Source organism: Sorex fumeus, unplaced genomic scaffold (genome assembly GCF_029834395.1).
Source record: "Sorex fumeus unplaced genomic scaffold, SorFum_2.1 ptg000002l, whole genome shotgun sequence".
In the NCBI taxonomy this organism is placed as follows: domain Eukaryota; kingdom Metazoa; phylum Chordata; class Mammalia; order Eulipotyphla; family Soricidae; genus Sorex; species Sorex fumeus.
The window spans coordinates 37,966,987-37,979,389 of NW_026606059.1; the positions used below are offsets into that span (position 1 = coordinate 37,966,987).

The 12,403-nt window shown below is 37.3% G+C and overlaps 1 protein-coding gene across 1 annotated transcript in view; it reads right to left on the reverse strand.

Moving 5' to 3' along the window:
- Positions 1 to 1,019: 1,019 nt before the first annotated feature.
- Positions 1,020 to 12,403, reverse strand: part of RAB2A (RAB2A, member RAS oncogene family) — an 81,833-nt gene continuing 70,449 nt past the window's right edge. Inside the window, exons 7-8 of the mRNA XM_056110060.1 lie at positions 4,336 to 4,404; positions 1,020 to 2,341 (exon numbers count right to left, since the gene is read on the reverse strand). Of these exons, the coding sequence (XP_055966035.1) occupies positions 2,246 to 2,341; positions 4,336 to 4,404 (165 nt within the window). The 3' untranslated portion in view covers positions 1,020 to 2,245. The remainder of the gene's footprint in view (positions 2,342 to 4,335; positions 4,405 to 12,403) is intronic.

A 12,403-nucleotide genomic window follows, 5' to 3' on the forward strand; every position in this document is an offset into this window, starting at 1 on the left:
TGTTCTATTTAAATTTTTAGTTAGTGCCTAAATTTCTAACTACCAAAACCTACTCAAAGATGCCATTAATAATGATCAATGAAAGATTCAATTACATAATAAAAATTTTATAAACTGGCGTCAGTTTTTCATAATATGGATAATAAAAATGAGCAAAGAGGCATAGACAGTAACGCTGTTTTGTCCATGGATGAAAAGGGTTCATCATACATGAGTAAGGGCAGACAAGATTTGTAGAGAAAGTGGTAATTACTATAGAGGCCACTACACTGCTTAAGACAAGGCAAATTAAGGTTGCAGTGTAGTTGTACTTCAGGGATCCTCCTTTGATACATGATCTCTAAAACAATTAGGAGGAAAGAAAACAAAAAACTTCTGGAAAAGGTTACAGCAGTTTAGAAATAACATTTTAAAACAAGTCATTCTCTTTTATGCTATATATAAGAACAAGTCCTATTGGTGATTACTTTTTCTACTTATCACCAAAGAAAGTGACTGTAAGATCAATGAATCTGATATGACCACTTTAAAGAAAAAAAAATACTTCATAATGAATATACTCAGGAAACTGGATTTCTTGCCACCTTTTCCACTGCCCTCCAGGAGCATTATGTCAAATATTTGACTATTTGACATGGTATTGTTGAATATTCAGGAAGACAACAAAGGTAAGAAAGCTGAGGAAGCTTTGGGAACCCGGAAGCTGACGTCCATGGGAGTGAGGTAAATTTAAATACTTTCATACTTCAAACTTCTTTATAATGCTGACCTACAGTGTAAGTGATTTTTGTGCTGGTTGTACAGTAGAAAATACTTGCCTACATTATAACAAAGAGAAATTCAACACAGTAAAAATTTTGTCACATTTAGCAAAAAAGTTTCAAGGGGAACGGTGTTACATTCAGACCCTTTAACAAAGGCATGCTTAAGTAGATGGAAAAGCTGTGGAAGGAGTCTGACTGAAAAAATACTTAAAAATGATGTGGTCTTCATCATAACATGAATAAATGATGATAAAACACTTTTATACATAGAATTTTATTTTGCACTGCTATAACAATTTCATTATAGACCAAGGGAGGAGGAAGAAAAAAAAAAGAAAAAGGATAAAACCACAACACTGAGTAAATTACTAGAGCTCTTCTACTTTTTAACAGGATTTTCCATCTGGTAGATTTATTGTCGTATTCCCTTCAAAACAGACAAGATGCTTACCATATTTTAAAGATTATAGGCTGCCACTAACAGAAAAATTTTACATAGTCACTGTACATCAAAGTTGAAAAACTGTCCTGCATGAAAAATAGAAATCATGTGAATAAAAGAAAAAGAAACATTATTGTTTAAGGAAGGATTAAAGTCCTCATAATGTGCCATCTAAATGTGGACATTCATTCTTCTTGGAGTCGCTTGGAGTTCTTGCTTCCACCCTTTCCACTCGTTATACTGTGTTTTCACCTAACAGTATTCATTAAGGCAAACAAATCCTTTTCTGAAGAGGTCTTAAAGAAATTGTGGACAATAGCAAACTTTTGGCATTAAAACAGGTTAATACATACATAGCCTTTAGTAATGTACATTAAGCATAGTTTTCTTGGACTAGTGACAAGAAAAGATGAACATGCTTGCTAACAATGTCAAAAAGTTTAAAATTCAGTGTCCAAGCAATTCCTAACAATGCTTCTGTAGCTTTTAAGCTCTAAACAGTATAGAATTTATGCAAATGCATTAAAGAATCAAGCTTGGCAAATTACACCCAAGCAGGTTATTAAACTATATATACAGAAAGTAAATGATAAATACAGAATTAAAAGAGTCCTTCTGTTTTTCCTTATAGCTTTGAAAACTGACAAACTTTTTGAGGACAGTTCTATAATATTAACATTAGGTAACCACAGGTGTTGGGAAACCTAACTACACGAACCCACTTAAAATACTCAAGATGACTTTGTAGTGTTTAATACAATTCAGTTTGTAGGTAAGGGCACAAGACAACATTTAACAAAAATAATCACGTCAATTGACCTAGAAATCAAATGCAAATAGGTATGAATACAATCTCCAAAATCTGTCTTTTTTAAGTGAACATTAACCATTTATTCAAAGTTATACAAGAATTTGAAGGATTAAAGTCTTCTGTGACATAAAGCCATTTCGAATAGTTTCATGTCTCAGTTGAGCAGAGGAGAGGGTGAAAGAATAGGTGAGTGGGCCCCACTTGGGTAGCAAGACAGTAAAAATGGACTCAACAGCAGCCTCCCCCGGCCTGCTGGCCTCCCTGATTGCATGCATGTGTGGCATTAGTAGCAGCGTGCTGAGGGCCAATTTTAATGCCATTTGCCTGAAATAAAAGAGAAAGGATCATAAATAAAACTGGATTCAACTAGTATATTTAATTAAGTTTAAGCAATTCATTTAATTCTTAAAGACACGATTTCACTAAACAACTCCGAAAGTATATACTGAGCAGATTCTGAAAACAATCAAAACGGTATCTCTTAGGGGGAATGTTTTCGCCTTTTCAGATATAACACTGTGGAAACAATTTTGAAAGTAATTCTTTTTCATACCACGTTCTGGGTCAACAAAATGAACAGTGCCACTTTTCAAGAAATTCTCATAATGGAGAAACTGTTAAAAGCAATTGTTGCGTGGACTTTTCAAAAGGCCAAATAATGCAAAACCTGTGCTACTCTCACACAACATAAAAATCTTTTCTCTAGACAGTATTTCTGTTCCGTGTTGAATCAGCTGTGTAGGCTAAGGGCATATGAGTGTTCTGTGTCATCAATAATTTCTATGATCCCCAAAGACATGGCAGCTTGCCAAGAACCCACACACAGAGCAGTTCTTTCATTCATCAAACTCACACTTATGTCTTAACCCTCACTCCCTCAAGTGGATTTTACCTAAAAATACAACACTTTGAGAAAAGTAATACAGTAGCTTCAGAAATTAAGCTCTTAAGGAAACTTTACGTCACAGTAAATCTCAGATTTATAGTGCTTGGCAGTTGTTCTGCAACAGTAGTAGCCTTGGGGTTTCTGGCACTAGCTCAGTATTGACAGCAGCTGATGTGGTTTCTTTTCGCTCTTTTGACTCCTCTTTAATAAAAAGCATGCCCTATGGCTCATTGGTTTTGCCCCCTCTGGGCTGGTAGCAACTTCTTGAGGAATCAAGGAGTCAGACTTGGCATTAGGCCAAATAAATCGCACGGCCTGTTGGCTCCTGACAGCACATTACAATCAAAGCCGCACAAGACACAGTAAAGCAGTCAGCTACTATATGAAACCAGACAGAAACAATGAATGTGCCCTTTTAAATAGAGGCCCAATTACTGTTCAATTTATATAGCATTAGTCTCTGAATAGTGTCGCCTTTAAATTACCCCAAGATCTACTACCATATCAGCCTAGAAGGTAATATTTAGAAACTACTATACCAAAATGAGAAAAGTACTTTTCAGAAATCTTAGGCAAAATGTGGTTTGTTTCAGCAAAGAATACTGAGGCAAACAATGAAAAGCCTTCTTTATGTATAAGTCAGAGGACACAAACAATGGCTTCTAACAAACTTCCCTTGTTGTAACTGGGGGATAAATTAGGGTTTTTCTCTTGTATGCAAAAAAGTATTAATACAGACTAGCAAACATATTATGTAATATCAAATGCATTTGCATAAGCATTTTGAAATAAGAAAGTATAGATTCTCAGTGAGAATTTAGATTACAATGAGCATCTTCGGAAAAAATTCTAAGTTATATGCTTTGTATTTTATTCTAACCAAAACTAACCAAAACCCAAGTTCCTGACCAGAATGAGCTCAAATAATAACATTACAAAAAAAAATGAATGCCAACTGCCATTAACCAGTATTATTAGTTTCATTTACTGAAATGTACTATGCTGCACTGGGAGTAATTTTCAAATTGGATATTTCTTTCTTTCATACCAAGACAACAGAGAATATTTTGCATTAGTAACACAACACATGCATTTACACACTAGAAATTTATTCCCCAAAGCAGATGACACCATATGGATGTGTGAATGAAAGTGGATTTTCTTCTCTCTTTGGGGGATTTAAATTATTTATTTGCATTGCTCACATAAATGGATAGGGTCACTTATTTTTATCCCAGTGATGCTGCACTAGAACACAAACATTTAGCTATCACATAACATAAAACAAATGCTCACTTAGATTATAAGCTAATATACTACCTGTCAAGAGATCTATCTTAGGAATTTAAGCAATATAAGATCATGAATGCAATCAGTAATTAAAACTCAATTCTAAACTGATATCATCCAATAATATTTCTATAAATATTACCTCATTATTAATGTCAAAGACTCCTTCTTGAATTTTTTCATAAATTTCTTTTGCTGTATTAATAAATGCCTGAAATAAAAGGTAGAAAAATTGCTTTGAATTATTTTAAACCTCAACAGAAAACAAATATTACACAAAAGCAGCTCTACAGTATATCAATTATTCAACACAAGAAAATCAATATAATATACCATAGGACAAAAAAAATCACAAAATTTCAATAGATGGAGAAAGTATATGGTGAAATTTAATCTTTCATAATAAAATCTTTCAAAGTAGGACTAGGAAAGAACCTTTCTCAAACTGATAAATAGAAAAGAAAAACCCAAAGCTAATAAATACCATACTTAATCTAATAATGATGGAAAGCTTTTCCTCCAAGATCAAGAAGGTGAGGATGCATGCAAATGTTTATTAGCATTTTATGTAGCAGCACTATTTATAATAGCCCAAGTAGAAGCAACTGATGAATGAAAACCAAAGTATAGTATAACCATATGATGGAATATTACCCAGACAAAAATGAAATAATGTACTACTGGAGTCATACTACAATGTAGATGAACCTTGCAAACATTACTCGAAGTAGAAATCACATATAAAAGAATACACTCCAATTATACAAAATGTCTGAAATAGGTAATTTTTAAAATTTTTTTGGGAAGTAGAATAATTTCATTTCGAAAAGAAATGGAAATGGAGGGGGAGAGGAAGAGGGAGAGGGGGAGAGAGAGGGAGACAAAGAACACAAGACAGGTTGTGGTAGACTCGGAGGACTGTATAGGATGCTGGGGGGATCGAACGTGGGTTGGTTTCATATAAGGCAAGTGCCCTTTCCACTGTGCTATCACTCTGGTCTCAGAACAGGCCAATTCTTAAAGTGGGAAAGTAACCTTGTCTCAGAGAGTGACTACTGATTAAAGGTTTTTGTTTTTTTTTTTCCAGGGAAAGGAAGAAAACATTCTGGACCTAGATAGTAGTGACAGCTGTACAACTTTGTGAAAGGAATAAAAAATGCTGAATTGTATCCTTTTAAAGGATCAATTTCATTATATGTACAGTATGTCTTAAAAAAAAACTCTAACCCTGGAGGCAGGATGGGAGTTGAAGGAGAACAGCACACACGAGAAACACGCACACTGAGGAGCTTCACTGCATGGAGTTCCATGCTGAAAGGCAATTCGTTGTGGAGGCACTGTTCCACACATGCCCCTTCTGATACAGACAAGGTACTGCTGAACCTAATAAGGTGGAAGAAGGAAAGCACCAAAGAATGCTATAGTATGGAGAAAAAAGGAAGTTCAACTTCTATGCTATGTGGAATAAGGTTCTATTATTTTCCAAATGCCATGTTGCTAAAATGACAAAAAATTGGTACACTAATCAAATGAAGCTTCTAAATACAAAAATTAAACCACGAGCCTTCTGTATTTAGGTAAAATATTAAGAGACTTAATACAATTGTTAATGCTACAGAAAGTAGCCATAACCCGAGAAAGGGACACTCCTTCACTGTTGGTGGGAATGCCGACTGGTTCAGCCCTTTTGGAAAACAGTATGGACGTTTCTCAAAAAATTAGAAATTGAGCTCCCATTTGACCCAGCGATACCACTCCTGGGAATATATCCCAGAGAGGCAAAAATGTGTAGCCGAAGTGACATCTGCACTTGTTTGTTCATTGCAACACTCTTTACAGTAGCCAGAAACTGGAAGAAACCTGAGTGCCCAAGAACAGATGACTGGTTAAAGAAACTTTGGTACATCTACACAATGGAGTACTATGTAGCTGTTAGAAAAGATGAAGTCATGAAATTTACATACAAGTGGTACAACATGGAAAGTATCATGCTAAGTGAAATGAGTCAGAAAGAGAGGGATAGACATAGAAAGATTGCATTCATCTGGGGGATATAAAGTAACAAAATACGAGATTAATACCCAAGAATAGCTGAGATCAGCACCAGGAGGATTACTCCATAGCTTAGAGGCCAGCCAGGTATTCTAGGGGAAAGGGCAGTTCAGATAGAGAAGGGAGCACCAAATAAAGGGTGTTTGGAGGATCCTCCAGGAGGGGAGATGCATGTTGAAAGTAGACTATGGACTGAACATGTTTGCCACTCAATGCCTCTTTTGCAGACCACAACACCCAAAAGGATAGAGAGAACAAAAGGGAATGCCCTGCCACAGAGGCAGGGTAGGTTGGGGGGGATGGGGGTGGGAGGAATACTGGGATCCATGGTGGTGGAAAATGGGCACTGGTGGAGGGATGGGTATTTGATCATTGTATGACCGAAACCCAAGCACAAAGATTTGTAAATCTACAACTGTACCTTATGGTGCTTCACTAATTAAAAAAAAAAAATCTCTTCCTAATTTAAAAAAAAAAAAAAGAAAGTAGCCATAACCTCAGGTTTTAAGTTACTAGATTTGGGAGCTTACAGATCATAGTATTAAAACAATATTATAAACCAGTTCTCTTCAATTAGCAGTCTATGAAATTAACAAAAATGAGCTTTTCTACTTTCTACTATTTCTATTTTCTACTAAGAAAACTTACTATTTTCTACTAAGAAAACTTACTATTTTCTACTACTACTAACACTGCCTTAATTCAAAATCTGAAAAGTAAACAGGGCTTGTGGAGAGGAACAAATCATACCTTTCGTCTTTCTTACATTGGAAACATTTGACTGCTGAACTTGCCACTAGAGCTTTTGTTTCCTAATTAACAGGACTGATATGTTTTCACCTTTAAAGGCCTTACAGCTCCCCAGAGTAATCAATCTACTGCAGCTCAATTACTGCACCAAGAACACACCAGTCAGTGAAGGAGACGTGACCGACTACAGCAGCACAGAGATATGAATATGCATAAAGTCTAAGTGGTTGATCGAATCATCAGAGAGGGTCATGAGAATTTGCAGCAAAATAATGAGAAGAATTAATCATTGTAGATTCACAAGGCACTTAGAAAGCGAGTTCGCTTTTCATGTGTGTGCTGGAGTTAAAGTGAAGGAGAAATTGGTTTTCAGCCAACTGTGAACTTAATCACATACCTCAAAATTGAAGTTATGCTTATAAAAAAGGAAAAACTTCATTTCTCGTAACATGTCAATTATTATGAAATCAGAGTAACTAAATACGCAAAGAGATTAGTTAATTCATAGCACTGGAATTCCTTATAAAGACATCCAGGCATGCATACTTTACTAGAACATTAGAACTACAAGGTCCTATAAATTATAATCATGCAAACATTTGTATTGTGAAAGTTATTAAAGGTGCCTATTTATATAGACATTATGTTGAAGAATCACTTTAAAAGATAGGTTAAGAAAGTTAAAATTATGTATAACTTTTCTTCACTACTAAATTTATTTCCAAAATACTTATTATTTTATCGAGCACCAAGTATACAAAAGTTATTGACTATAGCCGTGGAGATAGTACAGGAGTCAGGGCCCGTGCACGTGGCATGTGCAGGAACCTGAGTTCAATCCTCAGTACCAAAAAGCCCCAGTGGGCCTGAGTCATTGGAGTAGCCCTTGGCCCTCAAGCATTGCTTGGGGGTCACGCCATGCAACCTTCCCAAATAGCTGATATATATAAAATAATCCATTTATACAATATTGTCTGTTATATTATACTGAGTTGTATATTTAATGCTATATTATTTTATTATGCTTTTTAACCCAATGGATTTGTTCTGTATTTTACAGGAGCATGGAACATGGCTCAGAGGTAGAGCACCTACACTGCAATCCACAAGAATTCGATCTCCAAAACCTCTCTGTATCCTTTGCACGACAACAAATGTGTGATCTCTGGCACAGTGCACCAATGTGGACAAGCACCACAACCAAGTGGTGTATAACCAAGGACACGAGCAACAATAAAGGGAAGGAAAGAGGGGAAAAAAAGGATGTATTTTATACCTGAAGGACATGCAATTAATCTCATTACAACTGAAATATAACTAATAGTTACATATTCTCTTATGATTCCCATCATCTCAATGATAGAGTCTTTGGGTAATGCATATTGACTTCTCATCCAACTCTCTAATTATATAATCAAGGCACTGAAATAATATATTTTTACATTCAGCTTATTATAGATAGCATACAGTGCTGAGAAGGGTGGAGCAATAGCACAGCTGTAGGGCGTTTGCCTTTGCGTGCAGCCGGCCTGGCCGAGCCGGGTTCGATTCCTCCACCCCTTTTGGAGAGCCCAGCAAGCTACCAAGAGTATCTCACCCACACGGCAAAGCCTGGCAAGCTACCCGTGACATGTTCAATATGCCAAACACAGTAATGACAAGTCTCACAATGGAGACGTTACTGGGCCCACTCGAGCAAAACAATGAACAACGGGAGGATCCGGGTCGGCCGCGTGCAAGGCAAACGCCCTATCCGCTGTATCGCTCCAGCCCAAGAGTTTAAAAATACAACAAATATAGATATTTATACACCGACTTTAATATGCATAGCTGTATATGGACTTAATTGTTGTGTTCCCAAATATAATGAGCACTAACCCAAACACCATGAAGAATCTCTGTTGTTAGAGATCAACTGAAACTTAAAGCACAGGTGTCACAGAGAGTATCTGTCCATGTATGTTTCTTGCATTTCTAAAACTTCAAGAGGCAAGAGATACGTATCTGTTACAATAATTAGCCGGAACTTTCTTAATTGCTCATTTCATTCCAGTTACTGAAAATCAATCATCATACACACACACACACACACACGTATATATTTCAGGGGAGACATAAAGCAATCTGAAATACCTCTAGAAGAACAACAAAAAAGATTAACTTAATAAAAAGCTAGACACCATGAAGTCTTTATACCAAAGCTCTTTCATTAATAATAAGTTAGTCTTAAAATTTCTTCGAATTTTAGACATAATTTTAACAAGTGTTACTTTTCCTGTTTTCTACCCTATAGAGGCAATTATGACAGAGAGAGGAGGGGGAAGAACGAGAAAGAAGCAAGTGGAAGGATGCCTGCCGAGTGTTGTGGGGAGAAGCACATGCGAAGGAAGAGGACATGGTGGTGCGCACAGGGCAGCAGGCTCGTGAAGGAACCTCACAGCTACTGATGGCACGGTCCCAGTACCAAGAACAGAGAGCTATTCAGTACTGGCCGTTTAACACAGAGACCAGAGAGAAAGAGAGAGAGAGTACAGTGGCTGAGGTGCTTGACTTGCACACAGGCAAGCCAGGTTTGATCCCCAGCACCATCTATAGTCCCCAAAGCCATGGCAGCAGTGATCACTGAGCAAAAAGTCAGGAATAAGCCCTGAGCACCACTGGGTATGACCCCCAATTCGAACAAACAAATACAAAATAAATGTTTGAGATACTTTCATTACTATAGTTTCGATACACTTGGAATACTAATTTCCTTATTATCAGAAATACCAAGTGCCAGAGAGATAGTACTGGGCAGAGCGCTTGCCTTGCATGCAGCTGACTGGGGTTCAATCCCTGGCATCCCATATGGCTCCCTGAGCACTACTAGGAGTGAAACCTGAGTGCAGAATCAAGGAGTAACCCCTGAGCACTGCTGGGTGTGGCCCAAAAACAAACAAACAAAAAAAAGTCAAAGTGTTAGAATGCTTCCAGAAAACTCCAAGCACCTGTTTGAGACACAAGTTAAAATTAATAAGCAAGGGACTGGGAAGATAACACAGGAATTAGAGGAATATACTTTGTATGTGGGGATCTAGGTCTGAACCCCAACAATTGTCAGAGCAGCTCCGGAACCTACTGATCTAGCACAACTGGAGTAGGCCTGGTGGTTCCTGCACCTGAGGACACAAACTGCACTGCACCCTCAGGCCCTGGCCTCAAGTCACTAGGCCAGCTGGTTGAGTATCACCGTGACACTTCGACCCCTTGAGCACTGCTTGGGAGTCCCCCCAAAAGCATGAACACTGTAATATACATTTTGAATATGCATAACAACAAATGGGCTGATGATAGAATGGGAAAACCGGTGACAGATGTCAAGGATGTTCGTTTATTAGCACTGTGGATCAAAACAATGTCTGAGCAGAGCCATGATTATGAAGTATAAATAGCTCTCCTTGCAGTCAACTTAATTTGGTGAGCCTCTTGTTTTCCCCTGCAGTGTTGCATTCCACTATCAGAAACTTGACCCTCTCTTCATTTTATCATTAGCTCTCTCCTTTTGCCCTACTTTGATTAATTGCTACGTTCAGTCCTTTTCCTTCATTAGCCATTAATTGCCTTCCACCTCACACACTGATCTTTCAACCATCGGCAGGGCAGACATTATCTGAGTGGTTCTGGTAACAATGAAAACCTTAGAAAAAATTCAGGGACTTTGATAGCACACATTAAGCGTAATTACAAAGGACTGTGACTGATCATAATTCAAATAAATATTTACCCAACACATAAAGTGATGTGTTGCCTACTCACTGACATGTATCCAAATGCATTTATTAAATCATTACCCCAGCACTTCTCTAGGTACTATAGAAGATACTAGGTCAAGGGGGGGAAGGAGGGTAGAGTTCCTATTGTTGCCTGACTAGGCAATTGGATTGGAAGAATCAAAGTGCAAGGGAAGAAGCAGGAAAGACAAACATTTTGCACTGAGTGAGGGACAGTTCTTGACTAGGCAGTTATAATTGAAGACAGTGGATTCAGTGGTTAAGAGTCTTCCCAGTAAAGAGAAGAGAACACAAGGGTAATGTGCTTTAAAATTATAGTTTAACAAATTTTAAGGAGAATATGAAAAATAATCTACAAGAGTAACATTTATATAATTTCCTTATGTAATGTGCTGCCACCTGGTGGTAAGATACAAACCACATCATGTATTAGGTAAGAATACAAAATAACAAGTCACATTATCTTAGTTTTACTTAAGACATCCTGAACAGATGATGCTACAGAGAAAAGTATCCTGTGAAGTAAGTGATTTCTAAAAATCTTTTCTCTTAAAACCTGGATACAAGAGTTATCTAAGACTGAAGCCTGACTTTCTTCTCAATTGCTCTTCAAGGTGATGGGACATCCAGGAAGTCTCTGTGTGCTTAAGCTAAAATAACCTTTAAGTACTTAGAGACCAATCATGATGCTAAGTGATTTAGAAAGGATTTAATGATATCTGAAGATAAACTCAAAATATATATAAAAACAAGGATGAATTCATTTTCAAAAATAATTTGTGATGAAGTTATACTTAGAAAATTTGCTGAAGCTTTAGAACAGGGGTTCCTAAACTTGTTTGGCCTATCTCCCTCTTTTTGGGGGGATTGGGGAATTACACCTGGCAATGCTCAGGGGTTACTCCTGGCTCTGCACTCAGCAATTACTACTGGAGGTGCTCGGGAGACCTTAGGGGATGCTGGTAGTGAACCCAGGTTGGCCATGTGCAAGGCAAACGCTCTACCCACTGTACTATCACTCTGTACCCCTCCCTCTTTTGTGAAATAAAAAAACAAAACAAAAAAAGAAATAAACAAACAAACAAAAAAAACCGAAATAAAACTCAGTGCCTCCCTAGAAATCTACTTTAATCGAACAAACAGAAACTGCCCTCCAATTGCACACTAGGTTTCTACCATCCCTCCTGGATTGTTCCAGTGTGCAAAGTCTTCCACTGTGTATGACAGTAGTGAATATGTACTCAACTGATCTCTTTTCATGAGGTGCTGGGAGGCTGCTATGGTCAGGTCAGATCACCAGTGAGAAGCTGTGTTAGGCCTGTGCACCTATAACCTTGACATTCAGAACAAGGTTAAGTGGACAGCAAAACAAAGTCTTCAGTTTACAGTCATATTCATTTCAGCAATAGAGAACTATTTGTTGTACTACTTACAGAACAGTTCAGGATAGCTATGAAGTCCCTTCAATGCAAATTAAATCTATATTTTCAAGTACTAAGATAGGACACCATGACCCCTTGGTAACTAGGCATTATGATATTAAATCCTTTATGTTCCCCAGATATAAAAAAAATACAACTATCTGGTCAGTATATGACCTGGAAGGTTACTGCAATGGGTCCTAGGATGAGTTTGATG